The sequence below is a fragment of the Parasteatoda tepidariorum genome, chromosome 6 (genome assembly GCF_982258835.1).
Source record: "Parasteatoda tepidariorum strain Cologne lab strain chromosome 6, Ptep-v5.0, whole genome shotgun sequence".
Classification (NCBI taxonomy): domain Eukaryota; kingdom Metazoa; phylum Arthropoda; class Arachnida; order Araneae; family Theridiidae; genus Parasteatoda; species Parasteatoda tepidariorum.
The window spans coordinates 24,399,349-24,422,430 of NC_141760.1; the positions used below are offsets into that span (position 1 = coordinate 24,399,349).

Here is a 23,082-nt window from a genome sequence, read left to right on the forward strand (position 1 = left end):
TTCATTGAAGTTTCTATACAAAATGAAAATGTTTTGAAGTCAATAAATTTTCCTTTTTTTGTTATTTTAGGATATAAAACATATTTTTCAAACTTTAATGAACGTAGAACAAGTATTGCATTGCTTTATATTTTTTGAAATGACTCATAATAATTTTAAAGAGTAAAACATTGTTTTAGTTCAATATTTTTACTTCATTTAAATCATGTCATAAGGCATTTTTAGCTCAACTTTCACATTTTCTTCACTTTTTAGGTCATCAAAATCCGGGCTGTACTTATCACTAATGAAAATAGTGAAGTAACAGAGAATCATAATTCATGATTTAAGATTAAAATCATAGATCTAATAAATAATAGCATTTTAACATTGTGCACAATGAATTTCAATAGTTAACTGGTAATCAATAAACAATGTTTCAATTTTGATTTGCTATGTTTTTATAAATTGTATTTGAAGAGAAGTGTGCTTAGGATGGGGCTCAAACTGTGCTGATTCTTTTCTAGATGAAATTTCATTTATAGTTTAATGACACCATTACCAGAATCTACTATACTGCTCCAAATGTAAATGATATTAAGAACTCTAAGAAAGCTCGTCAATATTTGCAACATGCCTGATAAACCTACTATGGATAAAAGCAGCAGAATTTTATTTATTTACTTTTTTTCCCCAGAGTGCCTTTGACATTCTAAATGCTCCTCAATATCGTTTGAACACTAAGTTGTTCTTTTAACGTAAAATCTATGCAACTTTGTGCAATAGCTCAGTCAAAGGGGCGGTCAAAAATCTGAGCACAAATGCTATGACAATTCGTTTTTCCGTCGTATCTATGAAGTTAAATTCAGGAATTTTAAAATATTTCACATCACAGTAAAATTCATTTGTCCAAAACTAATTTTGTAGTTTCTTTAAGAATTAAATATTATTTGTAATGTATTCATTAATGATTATAAAAAGAAGTGTACTTTAAAATGTATAAAACATTTTATATCATGTTTGACATCATAATTTTTCAACATAATTTTGAAGAGTTAAGAAGACGTAGTAATTACAAGAAGTTAAAAAATTATATTTTTAAATTTTAGCTATTGAAAAAGCTATTTATCTTAATAAATTTTTTAATTTTGATAGTAAAAATTACCTAAATAATAATCACGGAAAATACAGGGTGTTCTGTAATTACATGTAACACATTGTAAAGGCTGCAAATTGATATTTCAAAGAGAGAAAAAAATGACATTGTTATCGAATAAGTTAAATAGGCAGTATGATAAATAGAAAACCAGTTTGAATGACCGATGACTCACGAACGTGTTATGTTTTAATGGCCTTCAAAGCTTTGACTAAAAACTTGATTACTAGAAAAAACAATCTAATTTTCATCAGTCATGATTTATTCAATTTTCATAGATTTTTTTTTAAGTCTAATTATTAATTTATGACCCTTAATGTGTGTATTCTTTTTTTTTTTCGCTTAAATTTTATCAAGGATTTTAAAAATATACATTAAGGTTAAACTTTATGGAATGCTCTGTTTAACTTGAACCCTTTTCAGTTGTTTTAAATGAAATTATTACGACAACCAGTTTACTGTGCAGAGGACTGGAGTTGGATGATTTGAATGCAGTTATCGAACTCCACCCAAACTCAAACATGTTATACAGTTTAAGTAATGATATTTAAGAGCACTAAATATGACGCTCAAAAAAGATTTTAAAAAATAGGGATATTACTAAAACATATTGTGATTGGGACATGTGGTTTTTATTTTATTTCATAATCATCGATAAACAGCCGACCCAATTTTGGGTTAACGGGTACCAATGTTCAACAACGTCGCCTTGTAATTTTGAACCTAAGGGAACTCTTGGATCAAGTGTTAGGAGAAATTTCCATTGGAACTAAACCACATTTGCGTTACATGAAGAAATAATGAAGCTTAAATCACCTAACAGTTTAAACATATTTCTCACATGTATTGTATAACTATTGAAATTAAATAAAGTAAAATAAAATAACATTATAAAAAACATTTTAATAAATACAAAACTTTATATACATTTTAAAAATTTAATACATAGATCAGTGTTTTTTCTTTTTAAATTGTTTTTTGTGTTTTCTGAATTTATTTTCAGTTTCAGTTTTAGCAGCATTTTCATTCTCTACTTTATTCTTGATACTGCAAAGAAATAAATCAATTAAATCTTTCAGTTATAAAATAATAAGAGATAATAACGGATATGTAAGTATAAATAAGAAGAGAATAACGGATATGTAAGTATAGACTGAAAATATAGAGGATTTATCATGTAATCACTATATTTCTACAGCAGTAATACATCCATACACCAGCAAATAATAATAATTTGATCTCAGAAAGAAAAAAAAAAGATTAAAACATTTCTAGGTTATGTATTGAAAATGTAAAAGAGTGAAGATGTTGTTATTAGATAGAATAAAAAGATCTGTTTAAATGTAGTAGATGGGGATTATTTAGAACGTATAAGCAAAGATTTTCTTAATTACCCAAAATATTTTTAAAATCGAAAAAGGAGAGAAGAAATAAAGGGAAAAAAATCATTTCCAAAAATTTTGGTTATTTTGTTATGGGCTATATTGGGATTTATTACAATTTTGAAAATGCTATAAATATCTATGAAAAATATATTAATATTACAGTGAGAAATTGAAGTTAAATTAACATATTTTTTGATGTATACTTTTTTTTACAAATGCAAATTTTGTTGTATACATAAACATGAAATCTTTGTAATAAGTTAATGACTATCTTGGATGTCATAAACAAATTTAAATTTAATAAGATTGAGCTAGAAATTGTTTCAATAAATTCTAAAACAGAGTATAAGTATAATCTCTTGGCAAGGCTACCGCTATCCAGTACAATGCACATTCTGCAGTTGTTTAGGTGTTTCATAGCAAGTTTTGTTTTCTAAATTGTTCCATTTTTGTTCAAGTGCTTAAGATGATATTCACATCAACTGCAGCTTTCAAGAGTTTAGTGTGAAATTTGTTTTCAATTTTACCTTTAGATTTCCGAAAATGTAATTATTCTTATCATTTATATCCCCAATTTTATAATATACAAAGATACAGCCATTACACGATGAAGAAATCTTAAAAAAATTAGCTTGCAAGAGTTTAAACACATTTTACCAAAATCATAATTATTCTAACTGATAGGACTAAATAAACAAAAAGGTAGATAAGTAAAAAGCACTGTATATGAAAGAACAAAAAATACTGTCATTCATTTCAAAGGAACTTCAAGGGAACTTTTTCTCTCATAGATGACTGATTAGAATTGTTGGACTCTAAACAGTTTACAGTTTTTATTTTTGGATAATTTTTAATAGAAAAAAAGTAGTTTTAAAATTTTTAGAAAATCAATTATTATTTTTTTTTTTTTACATGCCATATTTTTAGTGTTTGGAATAAATTATCAAAATACATTATTTTAATAAATTATCAAAATACATTATTTTAGGATTGCAAATTTTTAATTTAAGCTACATAGAAAAAAATTATCAATCACTCCTAAAAAAAATAGAATTTAGTTTATAAAAAGGTGTTTCATGCAAAATGTTAACAAAAAGTTTGGTTACACATTTGTTGGGTTCAGTCATCGATTATTGTAAAATCATACCAGAAAATGTTTTTTCTACTATAAGAACATAATTCTTGCCAAAAATAAACTGTCAGTAAAAATATTTCATACTAGACTCCATAACATTGTAAGTCTATATTCTGAGAATGTCAATTCAACACAGTATAAAGAAATCAGCAATTAATAAATGAAAAAAAATTATATAAATAAATAGCAAGTGTACCTCTTTATGCTAACAAGGGTTTTTCTTCCAGTAAAAAGTGCCTTTTGCCATTCATCTTCAGATCCTTTAATTGCATATTGAGAAACATCCAAAGCAAGGAGTTTTTCCTGTTGTTTCTGAACTTGAACAGCAGCTTCTTCCTGTAAAAACAATAAAATAATTGATTTTTGAATCAAAATGTAATAAATATGCAAAAAACTATACTCTTAAATGCTGCCTTACAAGCTCTTCATCCAAATCCATTTCTAAAGGCTTCATTTCAACATCAGTAGAGATTAACGTACTTTCAACACTTTTTTCAATAATGCCCGAAATGTAACTGCTGATTTTCTTTAGGGTTCGATTTAAAAGACCAACAACTTGAATATTCTGTAGTTCTAAATCTTTTGAAATAGCATCTAATGATTTGTTTTGTAAACCATATGACAACAATATAGCCTAGATGGATAAAATAAAAAGAAAAAATAAATAATAAAGGAATGGTTAAAATAGAACAATATTATCATTAGTAAAAAAAAAAAAAAAAATCTGATCAAATATATATATCTATAAATAATTTCATATTAACAGTATCCGATTAATTTGATATAGACTTCCTGTTCCATACACAGAAAATAAAACATGGATAACTTCATGGTAAACCTGTCATATTCAGTATGTAAAATTTTTTACTTATTATCTTATTTTCATAAACATTTGTGTTTTCTGAGAGAAAAAATGCAGATATTTTACAATTTAGTTCTAAAATATCCTATAAGAACTACATTCTTCCTAATAACTACACATTTTTAAAAATCATCTATAAAATCATGGGTGCTATCCAAAAATTAGAAAACGAGATATTTTTTTTTATACAATGTTACATAAAGGGAGTACCACTTAATAAACCGAATTGATAAAGGTATGTTAATCATATAGTAAAAAAAGAAGGAAAAAAAAACTAATTAGAACAATAATAACTAATTAGAACTATCAAAATTTTATTTATTTAACTTTTTGTATTCAATTTTTAACAAGTGCCGAGTTGTACATTGCCTTAGTAAATGTGTGTAAGTTTATTCAAAGACATTATACATAAGATAAGCATGCCAATTTAAATAAAATCCTGCACAATGCACTTTTGAAATAGGCTCCACACAATTTAGTGAGCCAAAAAAGACAACATATTTGAAATGTCTAATATGTTACAATGAAGTCAGACGCAGGGTTGCAGCTATGTTAATATGTGAGCATGATTGTTTCAACTGATCAGCATTGCACACAAACCACTTTACTTCTCAGGCAATCTCATACCCATCAAATCTGACACATTAAGTTGTCACTTGGGATCAAACCATCGTTTTTTGCAATGTTAACTGGGGATAGGATGGCTTAGTGCCTTTACCAATATAGACTTAGGGACTATGCAGTAAAGTTTATATAAACAGGCGACAGCATTTACGTTTACAATAAATTAAGACACATAAATTTTATTGATATCCTTTATGATGTCAACATGAAGGGGATAGTCGGACAAAACGGGATATGTCGCCTAGGGACCAGACTATTGCAGCTATCTAGTGGACAACGACAGAAACGTGTTATTTGATCGAGATTATATCATTCTCGGTGCGTCCAGCCTCGAGATCACTATTTAATAGAAAGTTGTAGGTCTCAGAACTTTTTTACTCTATTTTTTTGCCATTTTCTAAATGTACTGCCTACATATATGGGAATAAAATTCCAGTGAATATTAAATTTAATTAACCATTTATTTACCAATATTTTTATGTGCAGTCTATCTAACTTTCTTTTCACATTTAGGCAGCAGCCATGTTTGTTTCAAAAAGTGTCGGAGTCGGACAAAACGGGACACTTGTGAGTTGGATAAAACGGGATAGAGTTTTTTATGTCCCGTTTTACCCACCTATTTATTTGTTGGATTATTGCATTTTAAAATAGCCATATATTAATGTAGGTGTAGGCTTTTTAAACAACTTATTTATATTAGCTATATATATTTTTGAAAAATTTAGTCTCTTCATATAGTAATGCAAAATTTGTTTATTAAAGTTCATTATTAAGCATTTTATTTTCAACTCTAGGATTTCACATCTTTATTTAGAACTAATTGTAATGTATTTCTCTGATGAAGACTTGAGCTTTTTAATATATAAGCAATATTATTTATATATTTACATTATTTATAATTTGATATTTATATATATGCAAAAAATTAAACATTGTAAGCCCTATCCCGTTTTATCCAACCCAGGTATGCTAAAACGGGATATGTAAGAGTTTGGAAAGGAATTTTTTTTTTCTATTTCACTGTCATTAAAATTAGTTTAAAATATGTTTTTTGTGTGCTTCAATAAATGTTGTAGCTGCAAAAGAAATAATGTATGGTTTTCCTTAACAGATATTCCGTAGTAAATAAAAACAATAATGGTATCCCGTTTTATCCAACTCTCCCCTATGTATGGGACAAATGCTGAATATAAGTAAAAAGATACTTATAATAACAAGATATAAAAGTACCCAAAATTGTGGCTAAAAACAAAAAGTACCAATTTACAATCAAGAATTTATTTTCTCTCTCCGATTTCAATTTACTTTTGTCACTGTATTTGTAATACGTAAATTCATGTTCTTTACAATTAACAAAATAGCCTTAGAAAATTTTGCTTATGCTTTCTTTAAAATTGCTTGAAAGGAAATAAATGACACAAGGAGTTGTTTAATTTATACTCTGTTGCAAATTACAAAAAAGACTATTGCAGTATAGGATTTAGGTAATCATCCGTGACTGCATAAAGTGCCCTTTTATTTCGATTTCAAAAGTTAAGCACATTAGACAGAAAATTAATTTAAAGTGTTTTTACTTTTATTTCGCTGTAGAAGAAAATTGTTTATAAGAAAGAAAATTTATTATAATTCATCCGTTCCTTTAAACTTGAACAGAAAATAGTATTTAAATATGATACAACTTTCTATTTTTATGGGAAACAAAACAATAGCTTTTATTCAATAAGCTTTGTTTTCCTCATTTCACATAATTTAGGAAAGCAAGCAATAAGAAGATCGTGCAACAGTAGCGTTGTTGATACACTTAGAGGCAAACAGGTTCCCTCCATAGGGATATTGGTTTTTTCTTAACTCAAAACAGAGTATTGTCTAAATACTGTCAAAAAATCACCAAGTATCAATTCCTTGACTTGATCTATTTGTTGATCATTAATCAAAGTGAAGGGTTTACCAGAACGGGTGGTCATCTTTGACGGAATTTCTAAATTTCAAAACTTTCATACCAATCAAATACTGCTGCTTTAGATAAACAGCTGCCTCTTAAGTTTTTTTTTTTAACAATATTTGAAATGCTCTTGTAGTTGATATTTCATTGCAAAATAAAATTGAATGCATGATTTTTTCTCCTTTTTTTTCCTCCAGAAAATCAACAGAATGAAAAATTTATATTTAATTCCAGGCGATAAAATTAAATACCATATGATTTTAAAAGCCCTAAAAATAACTTGTAAAAGTTCACAGACAATATTTATAATGGTTAATTTTTAAATTAAGTATTCCGGATATTTTCTGATCACAGTAATATACAACAAATTTGCAAACTGAATTTTAATGGAGTCTAAGAGAATATCTTTTGTTCAAGAAATAACAGAACACGTGTATAGGTATTAAGTTTGCCCTATAGTAAAGTATATTTAGCAATGATAATGTAGCATAATGATGATATTATAATACTGTATTGTAGAATTAAGATAATGCATGCTTAATTGTTGAAATAATTAAGCATGTAAATTGTAAAATTGCATTGCATGTAACAGGAAACTTCTTCAGTTAATAATAAATATTTTAATATTTATAAATGTTTTTACTTCTTGGGCAACTGGAAGGTGTACATTTTTCAAGACATTCTTAAAATATAGTTTGGCAATGGTAGGAATGATGTGAATGACTGTATTCAATTCTTGAAGCCTTAAACAATATTTTTCAAGTGACTTCATATGATAGGGCTTTAAATATAAATCCAATTCCTCTTTAGAAATATCTAGAAAATAAAATAAAACAAGTTTATACAAATATTGAAATAAATTATTAAAATAAATTATTAAAACAGTTGTAAAAAAGTTAAAACAATTGATTATAAATATGAAATTTTTGTATTCTGTAAATCTAAAGATTATAGAACACAAAATTAAAATAACTGCAGATACTCGATTATCATAGGAAAATTACACCATATAAGAATGTCATATTTGCAGAATAACTTGCAAAGCATTAAGTAAAGCATTCCAGGTGGACTATGGCTCTACAATTTCAGGATTAATGGCATGATTGTGAGATTGTGGTCAGCACTGAACACAGACTGTGTTTACATCCCAGACAAGATGGTACCCACTGATTTGAAGTTGGGTGAGTTTCAAATCACCAATGGGACATCCAATATATAACTTAGTTTAAAAATAAAATATAGTAGTTCGAATGACTTCTGTAGAAGTAGGTCTTGGTGTCATTAATTCTTACTCCAATTTTCAGTAAATTTATTAGTTTAAAAATTAAAAACTGGGTGTGGCAGACAACACAGTATGTCAGTCTGTAAAGGCAAATTAAGCATTTTCTTTCCTTCAAAATTAGAGGATAAAGGATAGCAAAGCTTTATTTTAACAAAAAAATTATTAGAGCTGTTTGAATTTTTAAAACTGAAAGTCTGCATACAGGACATTCCCAACGCTCCATAGCATATAAAACATGCAGATCTATATTTTAAGGAAGACATTCGTTCGAGAAAGTAATTTTTTAAATCTTACATATCTGATTTATTCATAATAAAAGGTTAAAAACATAAGAGTAGAATATGACTAACAATGTGCACCACTTTCAGAAAACAATTCTTAAGAAAAATGCACTTGGAAGTTTTGCAAGGTTACATTTAATTTGTAAGTAGAAATTATTTAAATAACTCACAAAATGTAAAATAATGAAAGCGTTATTTTGAATATTGAGAGTCGCATTTTCCACATTCAATAGACTTAGAACAAGAGAAACCCCCCCCCCCCCCATTTTTCACCCAAAATAATAAATATAGTAAGATTTCTTAAATAAAAATTCTTTTTATAGACTAAATATTTTATGATAAATATCCTGATAAGTGGTATCATAAGGATAACATACCTTTTGTGTTTATAAATCTCTGACAAGAATTTAATATGCTAAGAGCAAAAGATGCTGGAAACTTCTTGCAATGTGATTTGAGAATTGCAAAATAATGATTGCTGAAACTCATCATATTTTTTTCCACAAAACTAGATGACTCTTCATTGATTGGTTTAAACATGGCAATAGGTACTACATCAGAATCCTGAAAAATAAAAACAGACAACAAATAAGGTAATAATCCCAAAATGATAGTTTACAGTGTTTTCACTACAGCGCGAGAATCTCGCATATTTTTGTTCTTTTCTCGCATTAAAAAATGATTACCGCGTTCTATAAATCAATTTCAAAATTCGCGAATTTCTCGCATTTTGGAAAAAACTTCGAATTACGCCATTTAGTATAAAATCCGTTTCACTTTTTTCCCTGTATCTTTCATTATTTTCAACATCTGCCCCATTATCTAGCTTCCCTATTTACCAGTATTGTTCAGAACTTTTCTTAACAACAGAACACAACCACGGAACCCCTTTCAGAACACATTTCTCTGCAACCACGTATTTACCGTAGGTAAGGTTTCTTCATGTAAGACGTTCAAATTTTTTATGCACTTATGTAAGATGGACAAATACCTTGTAAAGGCAAAATCTTCTATGACGATGCACCAAAAATATTCAATGCTTTAAAAAATAGAAGACGTTAAAAATGTATTAAAATTAAAGAGAAAAATTTTTTTTTCAAGAGTTCTTGTGATTTTTTAGTTTTTAGAAATCTCAGTTAACTTTTTGAAATCTCACCCTGTTTTTGAGAAAGGGTGAGAAATTCTCACTCATTTTTTTTCTATGATGAAAACACTGGTTTAATGCAGTATTTATCAGCTGGAAGAGTATCTTAAGCATCAAATAAAAACATTACAAATTCAAATACAGTCAAATGCAAAAATAAATTTAAAAGCAGATAAAACAAAGGGAATTTTAGGTTCATGGGCATTTATTTAGACTACTTGAGGGTTTTCTAAAATGGATATCTTAAGTTCATTGAAATTTTACTTTCTTGAAAACAAACTATCATAATACATTAAAAACTGAAATAAAATAATAAAAAATAATCGATAAAGAAAATAAAGATGGTAATTAGAATGATAGAAAAAAAAACCTTTTCTTACTTTGTTAGCAGCCATGTATAAAGGTACAAATTCAGCTTTCCTCCAAAAACTAGGGAAAAAATATTTCAACATAAATATACTATAAAGTTTTGAAAAAAAAAATAAAGTTATAAAAATTCATGTATTTTTAAAAAAAAATTCTATTTTAATTGCCATTACTTTAAAGACTTTTTTCCTTTAAAAATAAAATTTGATTATAAAAACAAAGAGACAGAAAAACAACCTGAAAACATCTGATGACAAATTGAAGAAAACACACATGAAGTCTATATTATCCAATTTTAAATCTGACAGTTGAAGTAACAGAGGGGATTCGAATTTAGAACCTTCGTCTTGACTTCTATCCGTTTGTTGATTATTATTAGACAATTTCACATTTTCTTCAAGCGATATAACTTTTCCTTCATACAGCTCTTTCAATAGTTGCACAGCTCGCAAGCCATATCCCATCTAAGGCAGAAATTAAAAACGCTTCAAAATAAAAATCAAGTCAATTACACCAAATATTAAAAAGGTAAGAATGTAAATTACAAGTAAGAAATTGTTTAACAATCAGTTAATTCAAAATCCTTTATTAAATGAAAACAATCGAGGGTATTGAATTTTGGTCACCACTGTTGCTAAAAAATCAAAGCTGGTGCCAAATATTTTAGTAAGATATTAAGCAAATTGGTGAACTAGTCTACAATCCATAACAAACTGGCTCTCAGAGAATTTTATTTACACATCTCTGATAATAAAATAATAATAAAGTGAACACTTATTTAAATCAAACTATAATTTCATTTTAAGCTTGAAAAACATTCTATTTGAACAGATAGAATAACTCTTAAAGAACATTTTATCAATCTAAAAGTTGATTTCCCATACATTGCACAAACATGAGTATTCAATTTTTTTTTCTTGTGGCATGCAACATTATAGCAAGAAGATAAAAGAAAATGAAATCATTAAGCTATAGGTAAAAGTGGCAATTTTGATTAATTTTATGAAAATTTTTATCTCTGTACAAACGAGAAACTGGCGCAATAGATAAGCCACACTTTTTCTAACTGTAAAATTTTCCCATGAAACTGTTTTTTTATTATTTTTTTTTTAGCAATGCTTACAGATAAATACTTTATAAGTTTGAAAAACCTGTACTAGCAGCAAAATGCAAAAAACCATCTTGATGCCCATATGGAAAGCACAGTGCTTTTCTAGCCATTCAAATATATTTTCCAGTATTCCTCCTTTCAAAATTGGTCACATTAAATTGGTCATGTATATTAAAAATTAAAAAAAAAAATCAAAGAAACAATATATATATTTAAAAAAAATAAATCAGTCTGTTTGTCATAAAAAGGGGCTGGAAGTAACAACTCTCAACTACGACACTATTTTCTTTGTTTAATAAAAAAGAAATATTATAAATAAAAAATAGATAAAAAAAGGTTAATCATTTCTATTTATGACAACAATTGAATTAAAATTTATGAGGAAATACTTACTTTTTTATACTGAGGATGTGTTGCTAAGTTAATAATATGAAGACCACGTAATTTCGAAACATCTGCCTTCACATTCCATTTATTGAAGCAACTAGGCACGGGTTGAATTAGATTTGATCCACATTTTACAATGTCAGAGGGAAGGTTAGACTCAATATGGACCTGATAAAACAATTCATCAAAATTTAATTTTTAACTAAAAATAATTTTTAGAAATGATATTAATAACCATTTAAGCTGCCACATTTTTCGCACAGCTAGAATATTTGATAACAGCCAAGATGAGTTTCTTAAAAAAAGTTAAAATTATATACAATGATGTGAAATTTAGGAATATAACATATAAAATTTGATATTTATTACAGGTTATCACACTTTTCGTAAAACTAGAATGCCAGGTTACAACTAAAGTAAGTTCTTATGTTTAACTAGTATTCGATGATGTCAAATTTAGTAATATAAATTTTTATTGAATGAGTTCAAAATATAGCTGATTGTTGAGACTTAATTCTAACAATTTGGACTTGAAAATATCTATTTCACTTTTAATATAACCTCAAGTTTAGACGTTTTAAAGACATTTTTGGAACAGTAATTTTACACATTTGGAGCAAAGACTTTTTCCTCTTCAAATGAGCAATAAATAATTTATTAGCAAAGCAAACTAAGTTAAAATTACAAAATGTTTTATATGCAAATTAAAAATTTTTTTTTTTTGTTTGGGTGTATTTTTCGAAAATGTTTACCTTAAAACTTGCTAAAAAAAACTTAAAAAATAAATTTTTTTTGAGAAATATGGGGAGCAACCATAAATAACAATCAGTATAAATTAATAATAGCAAAAAACTAGGAGTATAATTGAAAAACTGAGTGTTTGAATATTTTAAGTGACATTTCAATGAATTCAAGTAAACTAACTTTTAAATTTTGACAGTAAGAAAGAAAAATGATCCTCCCCCTAAGTTGCCAATTGCTGTAATCTATAAATTGCTCAAAATCATTTAAATGAGCAACTCCCCACAGAAAATAATAAAAAACTGTCACTTAGTATCTTTATTTCTTGTCTAAAAGCTTTAAATGGACAAAATCTATAAATCCCAAACACTTATTTAACCTGTTTGTGTCATAATGCTTTAATTTGCTAAGGATTTTAGAGAATTTAAGTAAATAACCTTAACAAATTATAACTAAATTATCTGAAAAGTTAATATATTAATCAAAGGAATTGAGGATTATACCTTGTCTTTATTTCCTATCTGATTCTAATTGGCAAAATCTATAAATCCTGTACACGAATTTAAATTTATGTCATAGCATTCAGTTTGTGTTTTAATTTATTGCAAAAATACAGATTTTTTAAGAAATATTAGTTGTTAAAAGTACTTGAAGCATTTAACCCCGAAAACACTTAGAGAGGGTTACTTAGCACATTCTTGTATTGAGGTCTACAAAACTTAAGATTTTGCAAATAAATTATTGTTGTACAGTTAAATATCACTAAAACAAGTTACTTCGAGATACCTTAACTTTTTTTTAAAGTGTCACTAAGATTACAAACTTCTTTCATCAAGCTTCTCAATTAACATGTTATAGTAATAGTAAATAATAATTAACATGTTATCGTAGTAGGACTTAATTTCTTACAATAATGGCACATAACACTTCAAGAGGAATTTTGGTAGTGCATCTCTGCAAAGGAGGTAAGAGAACAAATATTTGGTAATCAGGAGAATCTGCTATCCTAAGAAGTTCTTCTACATTCAACGTATAACTAGACTGATTCAGTATTGATACAAGAGATTTTAAAAATTTCTCAGTAAAAGGATTGCCACTGAACAAAACATCACGAGAGACACAATATCTAGATATTTTGTTAAAGAAAATACAAATTTCTAAAGAAAAAAAGTGATAATTGTTTTTTTACAAAATTGAAGTAGATCTGATATTTAAAATAGAATCCTTAGAATTAGGAATAGAAAAGGATTAAAATCCTTATATATTAGGTACATTTTACCTTTTTTCGGAAAATAACACATATCAAAACTTTTCTGATACTAAAATTCTTCGAATGAATATATACATAAGTATATTCAAAGGCTTCCTATGTTTTTATAACTTGTAACATAAAATTTTATTGCAATTTTTTTTTTGTTTAATCTCATACAAAATAAGTGTTTGGCATAAAGGATGAGGATTTGGGCGTCAGAAAGTGGTTTTGGACTGGAATTGTGGGATTTGCAGTTCAAAAATATATTAAACTGCCTAAAATCTATAAATTTAAAAATATAATCATTATAGCACATAAAAACTATATCTTTTTACTGATATTTATTTTTACATGTTTCCTTTTAAATAAGATCCCAAATTAAAACTTTCAGCATTGTTCACATAAAGTCAACAGCAATATTTAATTTGCTATGTTGCTAATAAAAAAAACCCCCTCTCTTTTAGTCGAATTTCTTGATGATCCTTGATTTACCAAAACATTTCTAATGATCAAAATTTTTTCCCCCCTTAATGCATGAATTCTTAAAAATGCTTTTCTTTACAACTCCATTAAGAAATAAATTATCACGTTTAAAAAGAAATTTCCTGAATTATTTTTTCCTAAAAGAGTTGACACGGAAAATGTGTGTATAAATAAGAATATTTGAGGAAAAAATAAGAAAGAACTTGATAACCTACCAAATCCAAAAGAAACTGATATTTATGAGGAAATAATAATTATGAGCAATACTGTTTCATTATGGGGTGACAGGGAAGAATCAGAAATATTAAATCAAATAAAGGCATCGGTTTTATTTTCTATTTCTGATATCAGAAAAAATAAAATAAAATAGAAAAACTTTAACAGAGACTAAAATTAAATAATTATGCAAAGATTTTGACATTATGCAGTAAATGCATTGATTTTGACATAATGAAGCAAATACATTTCATACCACTTTCAAAATATCAATAAACTTATTATTTTGACCGAATTGTTAAACAGTATTCAATTATAATATTGGATTTTCAAAATTCCAAATTTTTTTAAGTCTTTAGTCAACTTTGTAATATTGACGTTTGACTGTAATCATTTAGTTAATAAGTGGTTAACTATGTTATTTCTAAATAAGTTTGTACTTTTGATGAAACTTTTACAAAATCTAACTACGGAAAAATAAGAAAGATCAAGATGTTTACCATTGTGTCCAAAATGCATTACAAAACCCAACCCAAAATATATTACAAAACACTCTCATCTGTATTTAAAAATACCTTGAAGTCTTAAAATATGCTCTTTTTAAAATCATAAGTGTTAGTCACATAATCTTCATTTATTTCATAGGGACTCAGATAAAAATATCAGTAAGGATACAGTTCACACAGTTTTGTTTCTGGGCAACCAAGAGACAGTTGAGATGGTATGGTTGACTCCATACAGAAAATATGGTTACTCCAAAATTCAACACCATCATCAGAATTGTAATGAACAGGCTCATTTAATACAATTGTTTGAAGACAGCCTGCATATTTAAGAAAGAGGAGAAGTTAAATGTATAGAATTTTCATTAACAACCGAAAAATAGACATAGGGCTGCCACTCAATTTTCGAAATAGTTCACTTTCCCTTACTTTTTTAACCCTTTCAGTCCCAGTGATTCCAATTGGAATCATTACATTTAAGATTTTTTATCTGCTTACCTAAAACTCCATTTGATTTGAAATAGGCGGTATTTTAATCTACAAACATTCCTCTAACGAAATATATTTTTATTTTTCACCAATAGATTTCGGCACTACATGTGTTTGTGATTGAAATGATACTTGTTTCAGTTTTGTTCAAATCCATAAAAGTTATTGAAATAAAATATCTTTTTGAGGCATTTTAAATTAAAGAATTTTTTTAAATATTTCAGTTTTATTTATTTAAATGTTCATAAATAGTATTTCAACAATTTTTAACAATTTTCGTTTTGAAAATTTATTGCTTTTATTTATTGAAAAATTATGATTCCAAATGGAATCAGTGGGAGTTGAGTACAACTCTATATCATTGTCTAATGCGTTGTTTATTTTGAATTTATATCGTTTTTCTTTGCTCTTTCTTATTACTTTTTCAAGTTTTACTTAGATTTTGGGATAAAAAAGACTTATTTCTTTTTGTCATTATTTTTCCTGATGCCAAAGCAAAAAGCAGAGGCTTTATCTATTGATAAAGCGGTTCATTTGCTTATGAATGGAGACTTGTCTGACATCGAAATAGAAGACTTGGATTCAAATGAAGAAACTAGTGATAATGTTCTAGGTGATATATCAATGGAATCTAAAGTTAATTACAACTAGGCACGTGCCTAGGGCCTACGAAAAACTTGGGAGAAAATTTTTTTTTGACAAAAATACTTTTTTTTTCTATTAGTAAACATTTAACCTACCTTGCAAATTTATTTATCAATAATTTCAAAAGATTAACTTATGACAATGTTAATTTCTTTCACTTAGTTATCATAGTAGTATCATAAGAACTATGAAGCTATTTGTAGTATAAATATTTCTTGTAATTAATCTCACTATCAATTTCACTGTTTTCTTTGTTGTTTTGTTGACTTGAAGTGCTTACATAGTTATCGATCGAACTAATCATAATGGTAATATCGATATCAGCTGCAATATCGGCAGTATGTCGGTATTGCAGATAAAGTTCGATAAACAAATTTGTAAATTAAAATCCATATTAATAAAAATGTAAAAAAAAAATATGCAAGAAAATTTTAGCATATATTTCGAAAAGAGGGGAGGAGTGGGGGAAGGAGGGGAGGGCCCAAGAACGGCTATGCCTAGGGCCTACGAAAGGTATAATCCAGCTCTGGATGCACCCGAATGCATTCCTGTCTTAACAATACTAAGAACTGTTTTAAAACATTTCATGTAAAATAAATAAGTAATACTGAGAAATAATAATGTTCTAATCTAACCATATCAATAATGATGAAAATTGGTTCAATTTTTTTAAATGTGTAAAAAATATAATAGTGCCAAATATTTCTTGCAGAATAGTTATAATTTATTTAGTTATTAAAAAATACCCCATTTATATAGTTATAAATCTTTAAATATAGCATAATATATATTCAAAAACTTTTCTAGTGATTTTCGTCCTTCACTACTTTATTCCCAATGATGCCATTTGGAATCATTTAAAATTTTATTAAAGAAATTTAAAAAAAAAAAAAATTCTGTTTGTTTTGTTCTTTTGAATGCAAAATGAGTCTGTTTTACAAATTTCAGATTTTTTTATTGAAAAATAAATATTTGGGACTGAAAGGGTTAAGAAAATGTCAACTAAATTCCAAACCACATTTTTCATCATACTCATTCATTAGAAATACATAATTTTGTTTTATTAAGAAACAAAACTTTTTGATAGAATGTATATTAATTTAAAAAAACAAATATTTACAAAATAATGTAAAAAAAATAAATTAAATTATCAAGGTAAATCACGGATTAGATTAGATTTCAATTGTATTTTTGCAAAAATACAATTAAAATCTAATTTATCTCTATGACAGTGATTCCGGTTATGCATAATAACTTATCAAATTTGTCTAAAACCATAGACCAGACTAAGACAACCTAAGAAAATTTTTACTGAGATATATCGCCAGATAGACATAGCATTATAATGTAGAATAACATAGGTTTGAATAGGGATTTAAAGGAAATTAAACTAATTTTGAATCAAAAGTATAGAATCAGAAATCGTAAATAAATAAATAATAATGATAAAAATATCACAATAATCTACTAATGTTGGGTTGACTAAAGCCAGAGTTCTAAAAGCAAAAATAAATGTGAGATATGCTATATTATTATTTTTTTAAAAATAAAATGGATGTTAAATTATTAAGAAGAATAAACACTGCTTTTAAATTATTAATATACATTATTTTATTTTTAAATATTATAGTTGGATTAATTAATGGCTGAATTCAAAGACTATCTTATTAATAGTACTTGATTTTGAGTTTATAACACAGTCTATGTAAAGTTTTTGATTTCTATTCTTTGATAAATTATTACTGAATAAACTATACTTATATATGTATATTTTATTATTTTTCTTCCTCTAATCACAAATCATTGACTTTCCATATTTTTAAAGTAATGATATTTTTATTAGGGACCTACATTTAGTAAAAAAAACGGCTCAGAAATTTGGAAGTCTTGAATCTTAAGGAAGATTCATATTTTTCAAAGTTAAGCGGAATCACTGCTATAACATAGTACCTCAAACAATCAAAAAACATGATAAATAAACATAGTAAAATATAAAATAAGAAATTTTCTTAGGAATTATTAAGCATATTAATAGATCTGTATAAATTAATTTTTATTTTCATTCTCCATACTATTAGGATTCAAGTAAAAGCCTACAAGTTAGGAAATTTTACTTCTAATCTATTGTATATTTTTTAGAAAAATGCACATTTAGACAGAGTGCAAAATTAATAATAAATCAATTAATTAGAAGAATAAACATAATGAAAGAAAAAAAAGCAACATAAAAATCTACCTGATGAAACCGTTGAATCTTCTTTTAGAGATTGTGTTGATTGGATATTTTCTATCATTTTTTTACACAAAAATGGGCTAGTGGAAATGGCACTATAAAGACATAGTCAATATTTATAAAATGAATTTTCAAACTTTAACAAAATCAACAATTTAAAAGCATTATTGGATATTTGGGAATAAAATGCAACTTAAAAATAACTTACCCACTTGTTGAAGAAGACATCACAACTACGTATGGACCAAACAATTTCTTAAGTCTATGGAAAGGTATAGAAGCAGCTTCGTCAATAACAACTAACTCAGCCTGCTCGAGTTTATGGCCAACATCTTCAGGAAAAATAAATCTAACAGATTGTGGGTAATCCTTAAATATATTTAATCCAATGAGTGCTTGTTTAAATTGTGGATTAGCAGATTCTATAAGGTCATAATGTTTGTTCTCCTAAAAAATTAAAATTATGAATTTATCAATAGCAATATAAAATAATTTTAAATGCATATTAAAATCACTTGATAAACTGCCAACACACAGGGAGCCTCCACAATTTCTATAGAATACAGATAAATTTAAAGAAACTGCAGTAAGATTTAAAAAAATTTGGAATCTACTCATTTAATCTTTAGAACATTTATCATTCATCTTTTCTAACAAAAGCATAACTCTATTTTACTATATACAATGTGAAGAAGTTTTTTTCTCCCTTGGGTCATCAGTGTGAAGCCATGACTCACCTTGCACAAATGTCACAACTTAATTTCAATTATTCCAGCGGATTATATAAATAGATAGGGGGGGGGAGAGAAATGTGATGTCAAAAGAAAGATATTAATATGTTGTTTTTTCTAAAAATATATTTGAAGTGAAATGATTTGAATGAGATTAGAATAAAGCAAAGTTACTTACTCCTTTTGAAGGGTGATAAGAAAAAGCGGCAATTTACAAAGTTTGTAGGATTTAAATATTTCGTTTCAGAGTAATTTTTTCTAAAACAAAAAGCTAACAGATACCTAAAACACCATAAAAAAAAACTAGAAGTTTCAAAACATACACTCAAAAGAATAGTTCTGTCTCCAGAGATCATTTTAAATTTTCAAGAATTTGAGTAGTCTTAAAATACAGTACCAAGTCTCAGGTAGCCCTTAAGATGCATTGCTGAGAGCTTTTGTTTTGATGTTATGTTCGATTATTGTCAAATAAATTACATCTTTGCATAAATGGTTTCATCTAAAGACTCATGTAAAACTATGGGATAAGAGCAGAAATCTCTAATAAAGTAAAACCCATATCTGAGATACAACTGTACGTAGATAAATGTTTCTAATTGCAATCATATATCATATCAAACTGTGCCTAATATTTTTCTCTTTCTAAACAAAACAGTAAGAATAAACATTAACACTTCCAATTGACTATCTCAAAAGAAAAATTGTCGACTATCATTATAACCTGATGCTATTGCCAGGCAGTACGTAAAAAAGAATATTCGAATCAATCAACACCAGACAACAACTAATCAAAAGTACCAGAAATAAAGAAAGATAATGATTTCACATTTCCAACTTAACAACAAAATTTTTTCTATAGGGCAAACTTCCGACGAAGCATAATCCTACTTTAGTACGCTTTCAATGCGTTTATCATAACAATATAAAAATAAATTAGATAAATTTACCTCTTTAAATTATTTTTAAACAAGAGAAATAAAAATTATTAAGAAACAAAACATTATACCCGTGAGTGAGTAGGAGTAACAGAGTATTATAGGGGTGAGTTGTGGTGAGGGGGCCAGGAAGCTTTGCTCATATACAGATATATAATAAAAAAGTTTAAAATGCAAATATACACTAGGAATAATAATGCATACTAGGAAGCACAGTTCAGCATTATTACAATCATAGAATACTTTATATCACTAAGGTATGGACATACATTATAACACACAAATGTTGTTATATCACATGATAGAGTGCTCTAAAGATATTATATTTAAAACATAAACGATCAGCATGTGATGTTTTCTTAACATTAACGCTTTGTGTCAAACTATAATTACAATAGAAAAAGATTGGATTAAAAAATTAGTTAGGTTAAAAAATATTGGTGTTAAAAAATGTGTTGAAATTTATTTTTTTATAGACAATTATACAAAAATATTTCAAGTATGAAAATGTATTTATTTTTCCCAATATTCAAACACTTTAAATTTATAAGTGCATAAATTTTTTTTAATCAAATGAAAATAAGAATATAATTGAACTATATAAGTTGCAGAGAAATTAGTAAATAGTCAATTAACAAAAAATAAACTAAAATAAGAAAAACTAACTTCATAGTTAAGAGCATCTAAGCCTTTAAGAAGAAATCTAAAAAGTATGTCAACATTATTAAGGGAAGATGACGAAATAAATATGTTTGAATAGTTCATAGCTATGCCACCAGCAATCGCTAGACCCAAAGCTGCAGACTTTCCTCGACCAAATGCTGATGCAGCGGACACAACAGAATGAAAAGATCTCTTTTTCAATACGTCCAGTAATTTGTACAAAAGTTCTGCTTGATCTGCAGTCAAGCATAAATCAAGTAAAGTTTGCACAGTACTATCTTCACATCTGGATTTTATAGATTCTATTCTTTCAGATAAAGAAGGAAGCACCATCTATAAAAATGAACAAAATTATGAAGTTAAACTGAAAACATTTGTTATCATTGCTAACAACATAAAAAAATCCAGTAAATTTTACAAAATAACATTTTAAATTCTATAAAATACAAAACTATATTACACTAATAAGAGTACATTTAAAACACGAAATGGACTTGAATATACATTGTTTTTATACATATTATCTCATTCTTAATATTATATTTTAACTCAATGATTTTGCATACAATTTAATTACATTTGTTAGTTAATAGTCATTCAAATCAAATCAAATTTTAGGTAAATAAGTTCATTTTTTTCAACAATAAATAAATAAATAAAATAAATAGATAATACTACAGGTTTATGTAACTTATTTAATTTGAATAAAAATTATTCATATAAATGTTTTTAGATATATTAGAATTTCTTGCAATTAGCTTGATTATACTAAACATAAAACCCTTCCTTTCATCGTATGAGGTTTACAATATAGATTTTATCTTCTTTTGTAATATTCAAAATCAAAATTAATATTATAGTCAAGATTAAGAAGATTACATTTTTTCTTTTCTCGCATTACTCAACAACATAAAGTAAGAAACTATTTTGTTAAGTGTCTGCACTATTGCTCAAAATGGAATCAAATATTGCAACCCTATAAATAGATATGCAATTGCTGGATGAAGAAATTATCTGAAATTTTTTAGAAACTCCGTGGTTAGATATTATCACTTTCGAATGAAACAATTTTTCTCCACAGTTCTTTTTAATACTTATTTCTTTTTATGGAGAAGATAAATAATAGTCATAATATCATTTGTCATAATATAATTTAAAATATTGATCCCAATTAGCAAGGCAAATAAAAAATATACTGCATTGATTTAATAATTCTTTGCTAACAAATTGGAATTTATAAAATTTATATTAAAATAAAACAAAAGAACATCATTTTTTGGGGTCAAACAATCTCTTTTTGGCAACATGGAGATTTTTGGAGATACTTCTTGCATTATGAATTTATTAAGGAATTTTATTGTTTTGTCTTGGGGTGTTGAAGAATTACTGGAAGGAAAAAAAAGGGAACAGGATTTTGCAAAAGATATTAAATTTAATTTTCAGATTAGTGGAACTCCCGAGAAAATTCAGTTGAGGAAAAAAAATTTTGATTTGCGGAATTCCACAAATTAGTGGAAAAATCACAGGACTGTGTAAAATTCAAAGTCCACTTTATTGACCCTAAAAAAAATCAATGTTTGATACACTGAGCCTCTAATTAAATTAGTCTACTAAACATAAAGACATACTTCTATTCTAATCATACGTACATATGTAATCATCACTTCTAGCGGATTCCTTGCATCACTTCAAAATTAATTAGAGCATTCTTTATCTATCCACACAGTGTATATAGATTGAAAAAAAAAACATCAATGTAGTGAATTTCTCGGGAAATTTATAACTGCAGACGTGCCAACTCTCCCGCATTTTGCGGGAGTCTCCCGAATTTTGAGTTATTCTCCCGCCCTCCGGAATTGATTTGAAAAACTCCCGAATTTTACTGCGATCGACGGCCAAACTCAAAATTACCTAATTTTTCCGCGAGTGCGAAGGTAAGTTTTTCTTTCAGCTTGAATTCCATCCCCTCTTATCAAACTACCATCTGCCTGAAGCGTAGCTGAACATGCTTTATTTTCCCCCCTCTTCAACGTTACCTCTAAAAACACTCCTATTTCACCCGCCCCCTTACACTGGGGGCGGGTGAAATCTTCCTCTTCTTTCGTGTGGAGTTGAATGCAATGACGTCACATGTCGTTATCGAGTGACGTCCGTTCAGGAGTGGGGAAACTCGTACTCTCGATAGTTGGAATTGATATTGTATCTTGCTGTTTTTATAGTTTTTAATGCGTATTTTTCCACGGTTGGCAACAAGCTCGTAAACTAGCAATGTGATATCAATTATTCGTTTAGTCTTCGTATATTTAAAAAAAAAAAAAAAAATTCAAGGATGTCTTAAGTCGAAACGAAAGTATGGATCAATTTCAACAAATCATGTACCAATGACTTTAGCAAGACTTAATTGCGGAGAGCTAAGTCTGCAACTCTTTTTTTCATGCATACAGTAGAGAACCATTTATCTGGTATCCAGATAATCCAAAAAAAAAATTTGCTCGGTTCTCCCGCCATTTTGAACTAAAACGATATGAAAAAAAAAA

At 27.3% G+C, this 23,082-nt stretch overlaps 1 protein-coding gene across 1 annotated transcript in view; it reads right to left on the bottom strand.

Annotated features, from left to right (window-relative positions):
* Positions 1 to 2,018: 2,018 nt before the first annotated feature.
* LOC107452094 (RNA cytidine acetyltransferase) overlaps positions 2,019 to 23,082 on the bottom strand; it is a 28,721-nt gene continuing 7,657 nt past the window's right edge. Inside the window, exons 6-18 of the mRNA XM_087165553.1 lie at positions 20,549 to 20,878; positions 18,425 to 18,663; positions 18,220 to 18,311; positions 15,022 to 15,169; positions 13,305 to 13,521; positions 11,661 to 11,822; positions 10,394 to 10,620; positions 10,171 to 10,219; positions 9,024 to 9,210; positions 7,727 to 7,899; positions 4,074 to 4,289; positions 3,852 to 3,991; positions 2,019 to 2,182 (exon numbers count right to left, since the gene is read on the bottom strand). Coding sequence (XP_087021679.1) covers positions 2,086 to 2,182; positions 3,852 to 3,991; positions 4,074 to 4,289; positions 7,727 to 7,899; positions 9,024 to 9,210; positions 10,171 to 10,219; positions 10,394 to 10,620; positions 11,661 to 11,822; positions 13,305 to 13,521; positions 15,022 to 15,169; positions 18,220 to 18,311; positions 18,425 to 18,663; positions 20,549 to 20,878 — 2,277 coding nt within the window. The 3' untranslated portion in view covers positions 2,019 to 2,085. The remainder of the gene's footprint in view (positions 2,183 to 3,851; positions 3,992 to 4,073; positions 4,290 to 7,726; positions 7,900 to 9,023; positions 9,211 to 10,170; positions 10,220 to 10,393; positions 10,621 to 11,660; positions 11,823 to 13,304; positions 13,522 to 15,021; positions 15,170 to 18,219; positions 18,312 to 18,424; positions 18,664 to 20,548; positions 20,879 to 23,082) is intronic.